Raw genomic sequence first — 21,582 nt, forward strand, 5'->3', positions numbered from 1 at the left:
TGATCTAATGATTCACCTGCCTCTGCAATTCGCGTGTGAATTCTCTAAAGCCATTTATGCTAAAGTTCGTTTCAATGTAAACCTATCATGGAAGTATACCGATTAGCAAAGTACTCGCTACATAACATAGGCCTGATTTACTGAGAACTGGGTAGAAAAGCCCATGAAAAACAATGTTTTCGTGTTAATATGAAGATACCATGCCAGCAGCCTTGTAGTCAAATATGAGTACATAATTGAGAGCTGGACAAAGAAGACCAGACACGAGGAGAATGGGGCCTCTATGCTTACTTATTGAGCAAAACCTCACATAAAAAGTGTGTTTGGTATTGCCTTGAGTTTCAACAAAAGTCCACCAAGTTTTCAAGTATTATGACAAATAATACTTGAAAATAAGTGCGATCAAACAAGCAAGCAGTCAACAAATGATTGACAAGCAAAGCAAAATAAACGAGAGCAGCAATGCTTCAAATTCCTACTTACAATCTCTTTTCTTTGCTCACAAGACGATACCATATTTCAAAGTATGCTCCTTTTACTTCAGTGGCACTCAAAATTTTGTTGATTTCCATCAGGCGGTAAACTGGTTGGCAAGCCAAAGGTCAATAAAGCCAATAGGACCAATGATCCCATCATTTTACTTGGACAAGCAGCTGGAGGACGATAAAGAGTACGGTCTCAGCCTCTTCAATCCCAATCCGGACGGGTGCAATGAGTGGCTAGATTCAAAGGAAACTGGCTTAGTGGCTTATGTGTCATTTGGAAGCAAATGGCAGAAATTGCTTGGGGCCTAAAGAGGAGTGCCTGCTGCTTCCTGTGGGCAGTCAGAGAATCGGAAAGGAAAAAACTTCCAAGCAACTTTGTGGAGGAGTCATCAAAGAAATCTCTGCTTGTGACCTGGAGCCCGCAGCTAGAGGTTCTGGCTCACAAGTCTGTCGTTGGTTGCTTCATGACTCATTGTGGGTGGAACTCAACACTCGAGGCGTTGAGCTTAGGAGTGCCAATGGTGGCAATGCCAGAGTGGACTGATCAACCAACAAATGCAAAGTGCATTGCCGAAGTTTGGCATGTAGGGGTTAGAGTGAAGGAAAATGAAAAGGGGATTGTCACTAAAGAAGAGGTAGAAGGGTGTATAAGGGAAGTCATGGAAGGTGAAAGAGGGAATGAGATGAGAAGGAACTCTGAGAAATGGATGAAACTGGCCAAAACAGCAGTGGAGAAAATCATCTGTTGACTAGGTTCTTGGTAAATAAGAGGTATGACTGGTTTGCTTTAGCGGCGAAGAAATATTTTTTCATGTGGCATGGTAAAAAGAGGAAAGATGATAAGATGTCTTCTAATAATTCAGCAAAAATAAGATGTGGCTTCTTAGAACCAAAACCAGTTTGCATGTAGGAGCTGAGCTCAAGAGAACAAATGCATTAATCCTCTAATAAGAAAGAAAGTGATGAAATGTTGAAACATGCAGACACAATTCCCAAAATGATACATCCTTCAAGTACATCGCAGCAGCTGATGAGTTCTTGGATGCCTTCCTTGCCTGATGTATCCTTCAAGTACATCGCAGCAGCTGCCACCTCCTCAGGAGTAACTTTCCCATCATAATCCCTGCATACAAGTAGGATTACTGGATGTAAGTGTCATCACAGGATGGAGTTCATAAACCATCTTATTCCCTGTATTTGCATCCCTCTGCGTAGATGTTAAGGAAATTGAAGAGGCCAGGATTTTGAGGGAGATCTTGGAAGTGTTTTTTGCATATATTTCCATGATAAATGTGGGGGATCTGATTCCAATGTCGCAGTGGGTTGATATTACAGGCTACTTGAAGAAGTTGGATAGACTAAGTAAGAAGATGGATGTGTTCTTACAGGGACTGGTTGATGAGCATCGAGATGACAGGGACAGAAACACTATGATAAACCGGTTTCTCGCTTTGCAAGAAGAACAACCTGAATACTACATTGATGACATAATCAAAGGCCATGTTCTGGTTAGTCAAACCTAACGCTTTTTATGTTGATTCTGTTGGTGGGAGAAACCACTGGTGGTGGCTTTGAAACACTCAAAGGGGATAAAAACACAAAGTTTTATTACAAATCGAAGCTTATAATTAACACAAAACAAAAGCTTAATACACGCCCTCTCTCTCTTTCTTTTTCTTTCTAGTGTTTCTCTCAATTCTCTCCACACGAAATAACATAACTGAGCACCCTATTTATACATAAATTCAGAATACGAAAATCTACTGTTCCAGGTGTGAAGGCGGCTGCGGCTGGTGGCTGGCGGCTGCGGCTGGTGGGTGGTTGCCTTCCTTGACCATCTAGGTGCTTCTAGATTGAGTTTATTCAACAAATCTCCCCTTTAAACTCAATCGAGGGATGTCATGCCAAGCATGAACTTTAATCGGATGAATACTTCTCCTTTCAATGGCTTTGTGAAGATGTCAGCAACTTGATCATTTGTGTTGCAAGATATCAGTTGGACTTCTTCATTCTTCACATGTTCCCGGATAAAGTGATGACGCGTATCAATGTGTTTGCTCCTCTCATGATACACTGGATTCTTTGCTAATGCGATTGCTGATCGATTGTCGATATAAATCTCCGTAGGACTTTCTTGAGGAAATCCCAAAAACTTCAGCATATTCCTTAACCATATTGAATGGCATACGGCTGAGTTGGCAGCAACATACTCAGCTTCACAGCTTGATAATGTGACAATCGATTGCTTCTTGGATGACCATGTGAAAAGATGTGTCTCTCCCATGAAAAAGACAAACCCTGTTGTGCTTTTCCTTTCATCCCAATCTCTACCCCAATCACTATCCGAGTAGCCTACAAGATTAAAGTCTTTACTTGAGGTATAAAACGTACCTTCATTCATTGTGCCTTTGATGTAGCGAAGAATTCTCTTGGCTGCATTCAAATGAGACTGGTCTGGTGTCTCCATGTATCTGCTGACGAGTCCGACTCCGTAGAGTATATCTGGTCTGGTACATGTCAAGTACCTTAAGCTTCCTACTAAGCTTTTGAAGTAAGTTGGATCAACATTTCCAACCTTACTCTTCCTCAATTCCACTCCATTCTCAACTGGAGTTGATACCGGATTGCAGCTTTCCATCTTGAACCTTTCAAGAATATCTTTGGCGTAACCGCTTTGGGATATAAAAATCCCTTCTTCCTTCTGCGTTACTTCTAAGCCAAGAAAATGTGAACATTTAGACCAATGTCAGTCATTTCAAAACTCCTGTACCATGCTTCGTTTGAAGTCATCAAACATGGTAGGGTTGTTGCCGATGAATATCAAATCATCAACATACAGGCACACAAATAAGATGCTGCCATCTGCTCCTTTCTTCACATACATTGCGTGTTCATATGAACATTTTTCAAATCCATTATCTTGAAAATACCTGTCAATTCTGGTATTCCAAGCACGCGGAGCTTGCTTCAAACCATAGAGAGCCTTCTTCAACTTGTATACTTTGCCTTCATTTTCAGCATCAATGTATCCAAGTGGTTGTTCAACATAGATTTCTTCTTCTAGGAAGCCATTCAGAAATGCTGACTTCACATCGAGTTGATAGATCTTCCATCTATGTTGTGCAGCTAGTGAGATCATCAGTCTGATTGTCTCTAGCCGGGCTACTGGAGCAAATACTTCTCCATAGTCAATGCCTTCTCTTTGTTTGTAGCCTTTAGCCACTAATCTGGCTTTGTATCTTTGCACATCTCCTTTGGCGTTCTTCTTCGTCTTGTAGACCCATTTGACTCCTATTGCTTTCTTGTTTTCTGGTAGATAAGTCAGCTTCCAGGTATCATTCTTCTCAATGGCATGTATTTCTTCATCCATTGCTTCTATCCATTTCTCTTCTGTGACAGCTTCATTGAAGTTTAATGGATCACTATCTGCAAAGAAACAAAACAGAGTTGTATCTTCCATGACCTGAGTGGTATCGTACAACTCTTCAAGATTCCGCATCCTTCTTGGTCCTTCTGATGAGGATGCTGGTGGTGTTGATGATGATGCTCCTGGTGTGTTCCTCCTGTTGAATACAGGGAAACTGTGTGCCGGACTTTGTGGTTCAGCTGCTGGCACAATCGGTTCTTCGACAAGTACTGTTGGTACTTCTTCACCTTCAAGGATCAAATCAGTGTTGATCCATCTGACTGCTTCTTGATCACCATTCCATGCCCAAGATTTATCTTCTTCAAAGATAACATCTCTACTCGTAATCACCTTCTTCGTGATGGGATTATACAGCCTGTATCCCATCCTTCTTTCACCATATCCGACAAAGATGCATTTCTCGCTCTTATCATCGAGCTTTCTCCTTCTTGCATCTGGGATCTTTGCATATGCCACACAACCAAAGACTCGTAGATGAGTAACACTTGGTTTGTGACCACTCCATTCTTCTTCTGGAGTGACTCCTTGCAAACTTCTGGTTGGGCAGCGATTCAGTAGATACACTGCACATGATACAGCTTCAGCCCAGTATTGCTTGGGCAGCTTCTTTGCTTTGAGCAGACTTCTTGTCATGTCAAGAATCGTGCGATTCTTCCTTTCTGCTACACCGTTCAGTTGTGGTGTATAAGCTGGCGTCGTCTGATGTCTGATGCCTTGTTGTGTACAATAAGCTTCAAAGTCATTTGCTGTATATTCTCCACCTTGATCAGATCTTACGGTTCTGATCGTGTAACCAGTTTGCTTCTCCACAATTGCTTTAAAATCTTTAAAACAATTGAATACTTCTGACTTCCTCTTCAGAAAGTATATCCACGTCTTTCTACTAAAATCATCAGTAAAAGTGAGGAAGTACCTATTTTGTCCAGTCGACATAGGCGTAATTGGGCCACACACATCTGTGTGTACTAACTCCAGTGGCCTCTTTGCTCTCCAGTTGACTTCTTTGGCAAAACTGGATCTGTGATGTTTGCTGAGGACACAACTCTCACAGACTTCATCTAGATGATCAATGTGAGGCAAACCTTTGACCATCTTCTTGCTTGCTAGCATCTTCATACTCGTGAAATTCAGATGTCCAAGCCTCAGGTGCCAAAGCCATTCTTCACTGTTGGTGATGGCACTCAAACACCTTGCTCCATCATACTGGATGTCCAAAGGAAACATCTTATTCTTGGACATTTTCACGTAGGCCATTAATCTCCCATTGTTGTCTCTAATTGCCAGATGACAATTCTCCGAGTAAAAACTATATCCTCTCTCCAAAAGTTGACCTAAGCTGATCAAGTTCTGCTTTATGGCTGGGACATAATAGACATTGGCGATGTAGCTGGAATCGCCATTCTTCAACTTGACTGGGATGCTGTCTTTACCTTTGAATGGAACCTTTGTGGTATCTCCAAAAGTAACTAGACCTTGCTTGGTCTCATCTAGATCACCGAATAACTCTCGGTAGCCGCACATGTGGTTGCTGGCTCCAGTATCTAGATACCATATCTCCTCTTGTTTCTCGCCATGTCCTTGTTGGACAAGTAATGCAGATGCTTCTCTGTCATCCTTCTCTGCATAGTTGGCTTGCTCACGTATCTCCAACGGAGCTTTCCATCGGCATTAAGTGCTATAGTGCCCAAATTGATTGCAGCTATAACATTTGATATTTCTCTTGTCACGGTTATTGTAACCGCCTCCTCTTCCTCTGGGAGTGAATGCTTGTTGGCCTCAGCCTCCTTTGGTGGTGTTTCTGCCACCTCTTCCTCTAAAGCTTGTATTCCAAGAACCTCTTCCTTGGAATCTCTGGAATCCTCCTCTAGATTGTTGACTTCCTCCTTGAGTGGTGTAGCCACTTGATGAAGTCTCCCCTTGCTCATATCTGTCCTTGAGGGACAACTTTGCTTGTAAGGCATGCTCGATGGCCTTATCTTCATTTCGCATTACAATCTTCTGCTCATGAGCTTGCAAAGAACTAATAAGCTCATCCACTGTCAACTTGTCCACTTCCTTGGACTCTTCAATTGCGACAACAACATGATCAAATTTTGGATCTATGGATCTCAAAATTTTCTCAATAATTCGAGTATCTATGATGGCTTCTCCATTTCTCCTCATCTGATTGACTATCACCATAATCCTTGTATGATAATCAGAAATAGATTCTGAGGACTTCATTCTTAATAATTCGAATTCTCCTCTCAAAGATTGAAGACAAATCTTCTTGATTCTGTCAGCACCTTTGTATTTCTGTTGGAGAGCCTCCCATATATCATGTGACGTTTCAGCGGAAGCTATTATCTCGAATGTATCTTCATCAAGACCTTGATAGATAATGGTCTTTGCCTTGTTGTCCTTCTTTCTGTTGACTTTCAAAGCTTGCTTCTGTGCCTCTTGTAAAGCATCTTCTCTTTCTTTGGATTCTGGTTCATCATAACCAGTTTGTACAATATCAAAACACTCTTGTGACCCAAGAAATGCCTTCAATCTGATGCACCAACTATCATAGTTGTCTTTGGTCAGCTTCGGGATGAGTGTATGTGTACCTTCTGTAGTCATTTTGCTCTTTTAATGACTATATCGCCTTCTGGGAGCCGAATTTGGCCAAACGGACACTGTAGATCGATCCGGAATGGTCCAAATAGTAGGGAACCGGTCTGACTTTGTTGAAATCGTGTCAGAAAATGGGTGAACCGGTCAAAAAACCAATTCTGTACGGCGGGCGGTTCGCTGGGTTGAACCGGGAATATTCTGTGGAATATTCGTGGAATATTCTGTGGAATATTCTGTGGAATATTCCTTCGGCTCGGCTGAGGCTGGAACGCGGCTCGGCTCGGCTCGGGGTACGGCTCGGCTAGGACTCGGCGTATACGGCGCGGCGCGGCTCAATATATGGCGCGCGTGTGGCTTAGTCGTCTTCAACCTCGGGGCGCGTGGGATGCGCGTGGGCGATCTGGCTGAATATTCAGGCGGCGCGTGTGGGCTACCCCGAACTCCGATTTGGCTGATTTTTGCGGCAGTGAGTTCGTCTTGATGAGCTCTACACTGTGGAATGATCAAAACTTGTTTTTGACAATTTTGAAAATTCAGATATACCCCAAAACTCTTCTGTTTTCCAACGAACGGGGCTCTGATACCAATTGTTGGTGGGAGAAACCACTGGTGGTGGCTTTGAAACACTCAGAGGGGATAAAACACAAAGTTTTATTACAAAATCCGAAGCTTATAATTAACACAAAACAAAAGCTTAATACACGCCCTCTCTCTCTTTCTTTTTCTTTCTAGTGTTTCTCTCAATTCTCTCCACACGAAATAACATAACTGAGCACCCTATTTATACATAAATTCAGAATACGAAAATTTACTGTTCCAGGTGTGAAGGCGGCTGTTGACCGGCGGTGTGAAGGCGGCCGGCGGCTGCGGCTGGTGGGTGGTTGCCTTCCTTGACCATCTAGGTGCTTCTAGATTGAGTTTATTCAACAGATTCAATCATTTAACTTGTTAAGGAAAAATGATGTTTTTGTTTTGATTCACTCAATTTTTCTTACGGTTTGATCTTTTGGTATCATCTCCCCTTTCAATTTCTTAGAGTTTCATTCACTAAAAAGGGAAACAAAACCACAAATTATGCCTAAAGCCACCTGTTTTTCTCTCCACCGCTTCATCAAATTTTGTGTCAACGTATTAAACAATTCATCATGTATTTTTCTCAACCCGACCTAATCCAACGTATTAAACTAATAAATTTTTTTTGACAAGATAAAATCAACAAAATAAAGATCATCATCGATGGTAGCATGACATGACATGCATCGCCATTAGATGAAGACACGTGTGCAAACACGTGATAGATAGTTTTCCTTGTATTTTTTCATTTCAGTTTTTAAATTAGCCAAATTAAGGAAAGAGAAAGATAAGGACAAATAATGGGAGAAAAAGAGAAAAACATTATTGGCATGCTCCAAATAATGGGAGAAAAAAAATATTGGCATGGAGATAATGGAGAAAAAAAGAGAAAAAAAATATTGGCATGCCAAATAATGGGAGAAAAAGACAAAAAAAATATTGCCATGGAGATTCCAAGTCATTTTCAGATAACAAACTTGTTCATCGCAGGTGGGCATCTTTCTCTTGATTTAAGCCTTTGTATAATGTAGATGAATCTACATTTTCTATATGATGAATTTGGTGCAACAACTACTAGCATACTTGCAAGTCTCACTAAATACTTCAAAGAAATATGAGTATTTTGTGCAGGTAAACCCTTCTCATCTTAGCTTTCGGGTCGGAGCTGGCTTGAGTTTAATTCACTAAATATTTTGTGTAGGTGTTGTTGCTTGGGGGAACAGAGACTGCTGCTACATCTATGGAATGGGCATTAGCCAATCTACTCAACCATCCAGACGTGCTAAGGAAAGCTAAAGCAGAACTGGACGCTCAAGTTGGAGACCGCTTGATAGAAGAGTCAGATTTTGCAAAACTAAATTACCTTCAGAGCATCATATCGGAGAATCTGCGTTTATGTCCGGTGACACCGCTTATACCACCGCACATGCCATCCTCCGACTGTACCATTGGAGGATACCATGTCCCAGCTGGGACCATATTATTTGTAAACGCATGGTCTCTCCATTGAGACCCTACACTGTGGGATGAGCCCACGAGTTTCAAGCCTGAGAGATTTGAATCTGCAGGCAGAGTTGATGCATGCAAGTTCATCCCCTTTGGGATGGGAAGGAGAGCTTGTCCTGGAGATGGCCTAGCAAACAGAGTGATGACCTTAACTTTGGGATCGTTGATACAGTGCTTTGAGTGGGAAAGGGTTGGTGAAAACAAGATTGACATGACAGAGAAGACAGCAATGACCATGTTCAAAGTTGAGCCCTTAGAGCTCATGTGTAGAGCTCGCCCGATTCTAGACATGCTTCTCTCTTTAAGTGATCAAAAAATATATATAAAATTGTCAAGAGTGCTGCCAATATTATATGTATTATTTTCAAATAATAACAATAAATTACCCCTTAGGGTTTGATTTTCTTGTTATTTTGGGGAATGATGCTACCAAATGTTAAAATGATATCAAACTCTAACTTTCAGCAAAAGTTTTTTGGTTCCATCAAGAAGGGGAAAAGATGAAGGTTAATGATAATAAACGTGGATTATCAATTTATCTAATTAAAATAAAATTTTTTGTTTTTTAAATAATATTAAAATAAACATAAAAGTTTTTTCTTTTCCCTTATACATACCAGCTTTTTTATCTACTATTACAATTTTTTTAATGTAATAAATATGTATATTTATTTTTTATGTTGAAAAAACAAATCATTCAACCCATGATAAAGTAGAAGTCATATAACTATTATTTTATTTTTTATGTTAAAAGAACTTTCATCCGACCCGGGGAAGATAACTTAGTGGAAATCTAAAATGGGTTATTATTGATTAAAAAATTGGTCCCCTTGCCAACCCACTTAATAAAAGGATGGTAGGGATTTCGTGTCCTGTTACATCAACATGTTTATTTAGGTACGTAGGCATGTTGTTGGGTAAAAAAGTGATTGAAAATGGATTTTTAGGGTTTAAAACACCCCTAGTTTACTGCAATAAATGATATATTTGGGTAGAGGTCTCAGCTGGGTAATGTCACATACCCTTGATGACTTTCAATGTCAATGGCTAGGTCTTCTAGAGGAAAATCATTGTAAGTTTGAAAGATTTGTTTGGGGAGGGGGGGCTTTATGTTTAGTATTCTCTGGACTATATGGAATACTAGGACCATTTTGATATTTGAGAAAAAGCAGCCAATCTAGAAAGATGTCTTATGACATTTGTTCTACTTTGCTGCAGGTTGGATCAGAAATCTGAATTCTTCATTTTTCTATACAGGTGCTGATCTTTATAGAAATCAAGAATGCATTTCGGCTTAGTCCGTTTAAGTTATGATTTCATTTGGTTTTTGAGTTGTTGCTCCATTAGTAGGGCTGTTTGTTTCCTTATTTTTCTTCCTTGTAATTAGGTTGATGCCTAGGTTACAACCTATGTAGCTAAAGCTCTGCTCTCTCTATTCAGGTTTTCTCTTTTTATTCTATATATATTCTTGATTTCACCCAAAAAAAAATGACGCATTGCTTGCTATTTGTTTTTTTAGAAAAACATAAAAGATCAAACAACTACTCACAGAATTGATAGAGAAAACCACACCTTTTCATTATAATGTTGAGTGAAATATATACAAGAGAAGAGTTTGTTTTTGGTAATGAATACATATGGACATTGCTATAATTCTGGCAGAATATTTTCTGCAGTAAATGGAAAGATTTGTAACAGTTGGAATGCTAAACTTTGGTAGGAATATGTTGCTTGATTTTGGCAGAGTTTATGCAGATTTCCTTAATACACCCCCGCAAGATAAGACTCCCATTAGTAAGGCCAATCTTGGATCTAAGAAACTCAGTACGCTGCCGAGATAACAGTTTTGTCAGCAGATCTGCGAGCCGATCCTAGGTGTGAACATGATTGACATGAAGAGAACCCTTTTGAACTAAGTCATGCACAAAGTGCAGATCAATTTGAATATGCTTCATTTTGGAGTGATGAACTAGATTGAACTGAGATGAGTAGCTCCAAGATTGTCACATAGCAGAGAAGGTGGAGCTTTGAGTGGAAAGCCAAGTTCATTGAGAAGACTAAGCAACCACATTGTTTTAGATGCTACATTGGCTAAGGATCTATATTTAGCCTTTGTAGATGAACATGCAACAACCCGTTGTTTTTTTAAACTCCAGGAAATGGGATTGTGTCCTAGAAAAATGATATAGGCAGAGGTGGAAGTACGATCATCAACGTTGCCAGCCTAGTCTGCATCAGAGTATGTTGTGAGATGCCAAGTGGTAGCCTTTTGGATGTGGATACTATGGAAGATAGTTTGCTTCAGATACCGAACGAGTCTTTTAACTGCTGTCTAGTGTGTATTAGTTGGCCTGTGCATGAATTGGGATAACTTGTTCACGGTAAAGGAAATATCAGGACGGGTGAGGGAGAGATATTGAAGACTCCCAAGTACTCGATGAAATTCAGTATTATCAATAGAGGCAGTGCCATCAACCAGTTTTAAAGATATGCCAGTAGATAGGGGGTACAGACATCCTTGGCACCAACCATGTTGGTTTTGGACAGCAAGTCACAGACATATTTATGTTGTGACAAGAATAAACCTGCATAGGTTGAGATAACTTCCACTCCTAGAAAATAGTTAAGAGGACCCATATATTTCAAAGAAAATTGATCACCAAGCTGCTGAATAAGAGATTGCACAAAGCTGGAATCATTTCCAGTAAGCACAAGATCATCCACATATACCAACATATAACACATAACAGAGCCACGGTGATAAATAAACAAGGAGGAGTCAGACTTAGAATTATGAAAGCCAAGTTGAATAAGAGCATGCTTGAGTGTTGAATACCATGCCCAAGGGGCTTGTTTAAGCCTATAGATAGATTTATGCAGCTTAAATACATGATGAGGTTTTGTTTGATCCTTGAACCCTGAAGGTTGACTCATTTAGACAGTCTCAGTAAGCTGACCATGCAGAAAGGCATTGTTAACATTCATTTGCCTCAAGGTCTAACCTTGCATGACAACAATAGTGAGCATAGACCGAATGGTTGCATGTTTTAGAAAGGGACTAAAATTTTCTTTGTAATCAATCCCAAGGTGTTGGTGATAGCCTTTGGCAACAAGTCGAGCTTTGAAGCGAGCAATTGTGCCATTTGCTTTTCGTTTAACACAAAAAACCCACTTACAACTGACGGGTCTGCAACTAGCTTGGGGTGGAACTAAGTCCCAAGTGCCATGTCTCATATGAGCAGTAAGCTCATCAGACATGGCTTCACGCTAATTTGGCATGGACAAAGCTTGGGTAACACATGTTGGTTCTAGACTTTGAGGAAGAGGATGTTTGGTGACAAAATTGATTTGTTTGGGTTTGAATATGTTATTCATGGATCTGGTAGTCATGGAGTGTGTCCGATTAGATGGTGGTGATATTATGGTTATGGGAACTAGGGGAGACACATGATGGGATGAAGGAGACACTGGTGTAGCTAGGTGATCTTATGGTGAAACAGGGGAGGGTGGATGAGTAGTCTCACAGTTTTGCTCAATTACACACAGGTTCAACAATGATGAAATAGGAAAATTATTTGAAGAGTGTAAAGAAACCAGAGAATGAGAGGAAGAGGGGTTACCTGAAGGAGATGATTCCACGGTGATAGCAGATTCTGAAAACACTAGCGAAGTAGAAAATACGGGCGGGGCAGCACTCAAAGTAGATGACACAGAAGAAGAGGAAGAAGAGTGAAATGAGGCTAAGGTTTATTTCTCATCAAAGAGTACATGCCTTGAGAGATATATTCTATTTGTTTTGGGTTCTAGACAACGGTAGGCATTTTGGGTTAAAGAATACCTCATGAAAACACAAAGAATGGACTTGGGTTGAATTTTATGTGTGTTATAAGGTTTGATTAGGGGATAACAAATACACCTAAAAGATTTTAATTTAAGATAGTTGGGCTTTTGGCTAAAAAGACTTTCAAATGGTGATTTGTTTTGTAGTAGAGAAGTAGGTTGACGATTAATGAGATACGTGGTAGTATAAAAAGCATGTGGCCAATATGAGAGAGAAAGATTGGCATCGTGTAGTAGAGTGAGACCAGTTTCAACTAGATGGTGATGCCGACGTTCAGAGACCATTTTATTGAGGTGTGTGAGGGGCAGTGATATAGTGACTAATCCCATGAAGAGAGAGAAAGGGTTTGAGACTTGTGTACTTGCCACCATTGTTAGAGTAAAGGCTTTTTATTTGTGATTGAAACCATTTCTCAACAAGTTGTTTGAATTGAGGAAAAATGCTTTTAACACAAGATTTTGCATTAACGAGATAAAACCACATATATTTTATGTAATGGTCAATGAAAATTAAATAATAGCAAGAACCATCTAGACCAACACAATGAGCAGGTCCCCACACATCAGTATAAATAATATCAAGGGGAGCATGAATCTGAAAACTGGTAGGCCGAAAAGGAAGTTGATGGGCTTTATTGATAGAACATGGTGAACATAAAGAGTTCATTTTATTGTGCGCTATAGGAAGAGAAAAATGATTGACAAGATTTCTGATAATTTTGAAGGATGGATGATTGAGATGTTTGTGCCACCCGTCAAACAAGGTTCATTCATGCGCATTTGCAACAATTTTAGAGGCAGAGCCCACCAGTGAGTTCGAAAAATGATAAACGCTGCTTTCACACATTCCTCTTAGTAATGTTGCCCCCGTAGTCTGATCCTTCACAAGCAAATAAAAGGGGTGAAACTCAAGAAAAACATTATTTTGAGAGGTGAAGTGATGAACAAGAATTAAAATTTTGCAAATATTGGAAACACAAAGAGTGTCACAAAGCATAAATGTCTGTTTTGGTGATTTAAAGTCAAGGAACCAATATGGGAGACTGCCAAACCTAACCCATCACCAATAACAACTTCATTAGTGCCATCATACTCAGAATGAATAGATAAATTCTTTAAGTCACCAGTAATGTTATGGGAAGCGGTAGAATCAAGAAGCCATTTCTGATCTGCTGGTTGAAAGGTAGATGTGCAATTGGCTATGACTTTGAGAAGGAGTGTGCCCATTTGTTTTATAAGAACTATCGCATGTGTGCGGCGTCACAGTGAAATCGGTTCCACTTTTGTCAGGAGGTGTATATCTATCTAATCTCTGGCAAATGTTGGGGAGACAAGATAATATTGTCTTTTGTTGGTGGAAAATGGAATGGGAGTCGCCACCTAGTATTTTGGTTACTAGGAACCCTAACTGGTCTCAAAGATCAGGCACGGGGACTGATTGCTTAAAGGGAAGGTATTAGCACCCAAAATACGCCCTACCTAAGGTAAGCTGCATTGTTTTATTGTCTGATAAAATCTAAGGTCTTTTCGTGTTTTCCTAGTTGTTGGTATGGTTCAAGAAAAGTCCTCCTCAGTAAGGAGATCCTGATCTTAATAGGTAATTCTGACGTTAACAAAAGAATTTAATATTTAGAATACGTCTTACGTATAAGATCGTAACCCCGAATACTAAAAGAAAACACAATAATTTTTTTGCAATTTTTGAAATATTGGCCTAGTTCTCATGGCTTGAATAAACTGGTTATAAAAGTTAAAATGCATGCTAATACATATATTGTTTTGAAATTTCCTTTGTTGTGTGAAAATATGATGTTATAATATTTATATATATATTGGAGAGACTAGGCCGTATGCATGCAAACAAAACATTGTTTTTTAATAAACTTTTTTTTCTTGATGAAAACCGGGTATTTTAATACCGGATTTGTATCTTTACAGTATAAAAATACAAATCGATATTGGTCAAAATGCAATAATAAAATTACAGAAAAATCACAAATTCTTAGAAATAATTTTTGAAGAATTTTTATTTTTATTATTTTTTTTTTGGGCTGGGCCCACGTGGCTGGGCTGAACCCAGCAGGCCTTACCAGGCCGCAAATTATATCTTACGTGAACAATGAAATAGCATTTCATTGTTCACATGAATTATATTTGATGTGCACAGTGAAATAGCATTTCACTGTTGAAGTGAATTATATTTCACTTGAGCAGTAAAATGCAAGAAAATGGTGCATGCATAGCAACGAAGGGGGGAAAACCTGGTGGCGAAAACGATGCTGAAGGCGATGGCGAACACTCATAGTGATGCTGGTGGCGGTGGGGAGGAAGCCAATGAGGGCTCACGGTGGTTCTGACGGTGGTAGTGGCTGGTTTGGCGGTGGCGTTGCTGCGGCTCCTTTTCCTCTTCCTTACTGTTTTGGCGCTGCTTCTTCTCTTTATTTCCTTTGCTTCCTCTGTCAACAAGGTTCTTCTCTTTCTTCGGCAGCTTCGTGGAGATGCTGGTGGTGGCGGCCTGGGAAATGGCCTAGATGGTGGTCGACCCTTCTTCCTCTTTTTCTCTGCGTTTTTCTATTCAGCTTTGCTCTCCTTTGTTTTCATTTCCTCCTTCTGCTTTTCACGGGGCTGTTGTTGACTGAGATGGCAATGACAACTGGTGGTGGGGGAGAGGAAGTGCTCTGTTCCTGGTGGTGTTGGTGTCGCGGCGGCTGGCTGTGACGGTGGTCGGTGGCTAAGGGAGCCCGGTGAAAGCAGTTGTTCTTTCCTTTCTACAACGATTCAGGGGAGGTGGGAAGGTGAAGGTAACAAATCAATGGTGTTGGCAGTGTTGGTGTGTTTTTCTTTCCCTCCTGTTCGGTTTCAGAGCTTCCCTGTTTTCTCCCCTTCTTTTCCTATCTTGTTTCCTCTCTTCCTAACCTCTCACAGTAGCTCTCTTTGTTTCAAAACTTCCCTCCCTTTTCAGTTTCAAAAGAGCCCTCTCTCATCCCAAAAAAATCCCCCCTCACTGCTGGTGTTGAGAGCAGTATTTATAGGCTAGAAGGGAGCGGGCTGCTGTTGCGCGTGGGGAGCAGGGGAGTGGCCTACTGTTACGCCTAGGGAGTAGGGGAGCGGCCTGCTGTCAGGCGGCTTTGTAGGGCATGCCTGTGCTGTTTTCCAGTCATGTGGCGTGGGGCTTTAGCAGCAACATGCGGTCACTATTTCCTTGTTTTAAGGGGACATGGGGCTTTAGGTTTTGGGAGTAGCGTGCGGGAAGAGAGAAAGACGACACTGTTTTATTATTATTATTATTATTTGTGGGGTGTACCCAAAAATGGGTTACAACAGATGCCCGCTCTTTATAATACTTACGGAGCAGGGATTTTGCACAGTAAGTGTTATAAAGATAAACAAAACTGGACTATCGTAACTGATCTTGATAAAGCTTGATCGATTTGAAACTTTGTTTTTACGACAATCCTCCTCAGCCCAAAAAACTATGATCAAAACGTATTCGTCTCGAGATCCCAATCTGGTGATCCTCTGAATTCTAACTTCGGTTTGATTAGCCTGGCATTCTATCTGAAATCCCTTCTAGCGATCTCTTTTAACTAAAATCTATATTTATATCTTGGCCAACCTTAAATCCCATCTGGCAATTTCCCTTAGCCAAAGCTAATATCGGTGTTTTGATTGGGTTAACCTGAGATTCTCTTCTGGTGAACTCCTTTAAACAAAAAACAAAAAATTGGTAATTATAGCTCAATCAATCTGGAATCCCATCTAGCGATTCCCTTTAACCAAAGCTGAAACATGAGATTCCTTCTAGCGACCTCCTTTGATCAAAGCTGAAACACGAGATCCCTTCTGGTGACCTCCTTTAACCAAAGATGAAATATGAGATCCCTTCTAGCGACCTCCTTAGACCGAAGCTGAAATATGAGATCCCTTCTGGCGACCTCCCTCAACTAGATCTGAAATGAGATCCCTTCTAGCAACCTATTTTAAATTATATCTGTAGCTCGGTCAACCTGGAATCCCATCTGGCGATTCCCTTTAACCAGAGCTAAACTACGAGATCCCTTCTGGCGACCTCCTTTGACCAAAGCTGAAATATGAGATCCCTTCTGGCGACCTCCTTTGACCAAAACCAAAATATGAGATCCTTTATGGCGACCTCTTTTAACCAAAAAATTATATATGTAGCTCGGTCAACCTAGAATCCCATCTGGTGATTCCCTTTAACCAAAGCTAAAATACAAGATCCCTTCTGGCGACTTCCTTTGACCAAAGCTGCAATACGGGATCCTTTCTGGCAACCTCCCTTAACCAAATCCAAAATATGAGATCCCTTCTGGCGACCTCTTTTAACCAAAAAATTATATCTGTAGCTCGGTCAACCTGGAATCCCATCTGGCGATTCCCTTTAACCAAAGCTAAAATATGAGATCCCTTCTGGCGACCTCCTTTAACCAAAGCTGAGACATGAGATCCCTTTTGGCGATCTCCTTTAACCAAAACCAAAAAAATCTATTTTTGTAGCACGGTTAACCTGGAATCCCATCTGGTGATTCCCTTTAACCAAAGCTGATATTGATGTCATTCTTCCTGATGGCAGGGTCTAAACCTTTCATTTTCTTTTGAAAATTTCCTAATAGGTTCTTCTCATTGTTCCAGAATCAAAATCATGATTCTTTGTTATCATTAACTCGATGATTCTTTCTTCATCCATAATTTTGTTGGATTACATTAAGGATTCCTCTTGTAACGATTCAAAAATAATGCAATGATTTATGATTAGATGCCATGCATGTATTTGTACCTGGTTTTCAAACATAGGCCCCATCATCTTCTTCTAGCTCATGAAACTCTCTCTTAACATGAGCTTACTTTTGAAGTCGTATGCTGGATTCATTTCTTGTGTTGCCTCTTTTTACCTATCATATCTTGGAGAAGAAGTCTTCGACTTTTTACAAGTAGCCTTTTTTCTCAAAATGTATGACTTGTCATTGCCTCTTTGTCATGCTTTTGTCAAATGCTTTATCTTTTTCAAATCTACGGGCTCTCATCCCATTTTGAAAACACGTAAAACTTTTCATGAAACATCTCTTGTTACCCCCAGTGTATGGGTGTGATTCTAGTCTGGGTTTTTATATAGAGAAGAAATTTATTCAGCCCATGATAAACTTTTTAGTCAGTGATGCGATAACAACAAAAAATGCACTGTTAGGATTAATGTCAAAAAATGATTGTTGTGAGATCAATGCAAAAAATAAAGAAGTCAATGGCCAAACTTTTCTTTACTGATTTAGGAGCCTACATCAAGCATAATATCTTTTTACAGAGTCAGAATTCACAGGTTGAGCTAGGTCTTCTCCGTCCATTCTAGCCAACTTCAGCGCTCCTCCTGAGAATGCCTTCTTTACTACGTAAGGACCCTTGTAATTTGGTGCCCATTTGCTTTGATCGTCTCCGGGTAACGACAATATTTTCTTCAATACTAGATCCCCTTCTTGAAACAACCGCGGTCTAACCTTTTTATCATATGCCTTTGCCATTCGTTTCTGGTAAAGTTGGTGATGACATATTATAGCCATCCTCTTTTCACTAATCAGGTTCAGTTGCTCATATCTCCCTTTAGCCCACTCGGCCTTTTCTAATTCGGAATCCATCAACACTCTTAACGACGAGATTTCCACTTCCAAAGGCATCACTGCCTCCATACCGTACACCAGAGAATATGGGGTAGTCCCTGTCGAGGACCTGACTGTAGTGCGGTATGCATGAAGAGCAAACGACAACATCTCCTGCCAATCTCTATATGTGACTACCATTTTCTGAATAATCTTTTTGATGTTCTTATTGGCGGCTTCTTCTGCGCCATTCATTTTTGGTCAGTATGGTGAGGAATTCGAATGCTTGATTTTCCATTTAGTACACAGCTCCACTATCATTTTGCCATTGAAATTCTGTGCATTATCTGTCACTATCTTTTCTGGAGGACCATATCTGCAAATCAAATCCTTTTCTACAAACTTCTTCACTACCTTTTGTGTTACATGGGCATACGAATTAGCTTCCACCCATTTTGTGAAGTAGTCAATAGCTACGAGGATGAATCTATGACCATTGCTAGCTTTTGGGTTAACAGGACCGATGACGTCAATTCCCCACATTGCAAATGGCCATGGAGATATTAGATTAAACAGAGGAGCTGGAGGTGTATTAACCTTATCACTGTAAACTTGACACTTGTGACACTTCCTGACATAGTCGATACAGTCTTTCTCCAGTGTCATCCAAAACTAACCAGCCCTTTGAATTTTCCTTGCTATCATATGCCCGGTAGCATGGGTCGAGCAAATCCCCTCATGGACCTCTCATAATGCCTTTCTAGCATCTGCCTTGTTGTAACCCATTTTTAGGTCCCCACATAAAAAAAAAATAAAAAAAAAATTCAAAAAAATATATTATCAAAAAATATAACAGTGAAAAAATGCCAGAGCGCCCTAAAAATGCTCAAAAATTGATTGAGGATGTTCAAAAATCAAAAATTAATTTTTGACAGTATATCATTGACTGATGAGAGCCCCGATGATAAAGAAAATTCAATTTGTGGAAGAAAAATGCAAAATCAGAAGTTTATGGACTCAATTAAATTTTATTAAAGGTTTAATTGCATTTATGAAGATTTTAATTGCAAGAAAAATTGATTTTGGAGTTAATTTGGGCTTTAATTAGGAGAAATTAATTTTCTAGGGTCAAATTATAATTTTTGAAGTTAATTTGGTCAAATCAGGGGCTTAATTGCATAAATATTGAAGTTTAATGGCCAATTAGGGACTTAATTGAAGAAATCCGAGACCAAGGACTAAATTGTAAAACGCGCGCAAATGGAGGGCTGAAATTTGAATCTAATGCTTTTGGCGCCTTTTTCTTTTAAATGAAACGGCGCGTTTTGACCAAAACGGCGCCGTTTCATTCACTGTTGCAAAAAAAAAAAAAACCCCAAAACGGTGCCGTTTTGACGGGGGAGGCAGGGGAAGAAGAAGATTTTTTCTTCCCCTTTTCACCTAATTTCTTTCCCGTTTTTCGCGCAATAAGACGCCCGCAATCACCCACTTGTCTCCTCCTTTTTATCCTTCTGAGTCGATAGTAGAGGGGCGGCCGACAGTGGCCGCCCCACCACGACACCACCCCCCTGTTTTTTACTATAAAAACAGGGGAGGGGCACCGAAAAAAAAAGAAAAAAAGAAAAGAAAAGAAAAAACAAAAAGGAGGACAGAAGGGAGAAGAGAGAGGGGAGAGAAGGAGAGGAACGAGAGAGAGCGCAGAAGAAGGAGAGGAACGAAAAGAAAAGAAAAGAAAGAGGTTCTCACCTCTGCACCGAAGAAAAGAAACAGGGGAGAGGCTGCCACTGTCATCGCCAGCACCGTCTCCGCCTCCGCCTCCGCTGCCACCAGCAGTCGCCGCCTCTCCAGGTAAACACTGCCCCCTTTTATTTTTATTTTTGTTTCTTCCCTCACCATGCAGGACGTGCACGGTGCACGCCTGCAGGCGAGGTGAAGCTGCTAAGGTGGGCTGGGCCCGAGCCCAGCCCATGCATTTGGGCCAGGTTCGGCCCAGCCCACTGAAATGGGCCGGGTCCGGCCCATTTCAATCCATTTCAAATTTTTTTTATATAGATTTTTTACAATTTTTCCAGCACATGTTTTTATCAATTTTGATTAATATCGGGCAGTATTTTTACATCGTAAAAATATAAATCCGGTATTAAAATACCCGGTTTTCGGCAAAAACTTCCAAAAATTAAAAAAAAATGAAAAAAGATAAAAAATGTTTTTGTGCATACGGCCAAGTGTCTCAAATCTAAAATATCATATCGTATTTTTCATATGTCAAAAAACAATATTTTAGCATGCATTTTGGCTTTAATAACCAGTTTATTAAAGTCAAGAGAACATTGGCCAAAATCTCAAAAACAACAAAATATTTTATTTTGTTTGATTTTAGTATCAGGAATTATGAATTTATACGTAAATCGTATTCCTGATATTAAAAAGATATTTTCTTTTGACGACTTTGAATAGTTAGTTTTTTAGCTGATAAAGATAAGGATCTCCTTACAGAGGAGGACTTTTCTTAAACTGTAAACGAACCAATAATTCAAAAACCACAACACGATTTTAGATTTTATCAGACATTAAAACAATGCAGCCTACCTTAGGTAGGGCGTAGTTGGGGTGCTAATACCTTCCCTTTACGCAAGCAGTCTCCGTACCCGATCTCTAAAGACCAGTTAAGGTTCCTAGTAACCAGAATACTAGGTGGCGACTCCCATTCCAATTTTTCACATGTAGAGACAAGAATTCCTTGTCTCTCCACATTTTTCCAGGAATAAATATTCCGATTTTTTCCTTGAGGGTGGACGATCGCCGCGCCGCCGCACACGTGCGACAGAATGGCGACTCCACTGGGGACCTTATGGACTAAGCTTTGTTTTTGTCTGATTATTGTGTTTTTTGTTGTGGTTTGCGTGTTTATTTTTAAATATGCATTTCATTTATTTTTTTTCTTGCGCGCTTTAATTTCTGTACATATTTTTCAAAGCATACACAAGCCTTTAAGTTAAGTGGGGAATTAACGATCTGCCCTATGACTATTGGTCAGGTTCAGATGCGTGAAACACCCAACTCATATCTGAGAGCCTGCTTGGTAATGGTGGGCATACGTGCCTTAACTGTTCCTTGCAACGCCCCCATACTGCCTTTACGAAGGACGTCACTGGGCAGATATGAGACCAGGTAGAAAACCTATTCATGAATAGACCCTGTCTTTAGTTTGTATGCGCTATCTTTCTTTACAGAATATGTCATACAAAAATAATAATAATAAAAAAATCATGTCATCCCTCGAAGGGCAAGTTTATCATATAAATTACATGTTCATACATTTAACATGCATACATGCCAGATTGAAATATAGGTCCCCAAAAAAGTCTACAACACCCGACTTTGAGCAAGAAACATGGAAGATGAAGAGCGTGCTCAACGTGAGGCCTATTTGCACGACGAGTTGGAGTCTCTGAAAATAAGTGTGGCTCACCTCACTAGCTTACTCAAGCAAACACTAAGAAATACCTCTGATGAAGGTCCTTCTAATCAACCGATCACCTTT

The 21,582-nt window shown here is 40.1% G+C and overlaps 1 protein-coding gene and 1 pseudogene across 1 annotated transcript; both read left to right on the forward strand.

The window, feature by feature from the left end:
* The first annotated feature begins 409 nt into the window (after positions 1 to 409).
* Positions 410 to 21,582, forward strand: part of LOC118055641 (uncharacterized) — a 66,472-nt pseudogene continuing 45,299 nt past the window's right edge.
* LOC140955367 (cytochrome P450 81Q32-like) lies at positions 1,259 to 8,902 on the forward strand. Its single transcript, XM_073407929.1, has 3 exons — positions 1,259 to 1,265; positions 1,701 to 1,993; positions 8,285 to 8,902. Exons 1-3 carry the CDS (start codon positions 1,259 to 1,261, stop codon positions 8,591 to 8,593), a joined length of 609 nt encoding a protein of 202 aa, XP_073264030.1. The 3' UTR covers positions 8,594 to 8,902.

This window comes from Populus alba, chromosome 3 (assembly GCF_005239225.2).
Source record: "Populus alba chromosome 3, ASM523922v2, whole genome shotgun sequence".
Classification (NCBI taxonomy): Eukaryota; Viridiplantae; Streptophyta; class Magnoliopsida; order Malpighiales; family Salicaceae; genus Populus; species Populus alba.

What these genes read in the sequence shown, in the direction of transcription:
- LOC140955367 (XM_073407929.1), top strand. An exon ending in TAATCAAAGGCCATGTTCTG is followed by an intron (nt 1,994 to 8,284) that starts GTTAGTCAAACC and finishes TATTTTGTGTAG; the next exon opens with GTGTTGTTGCTTGGGGGAAC.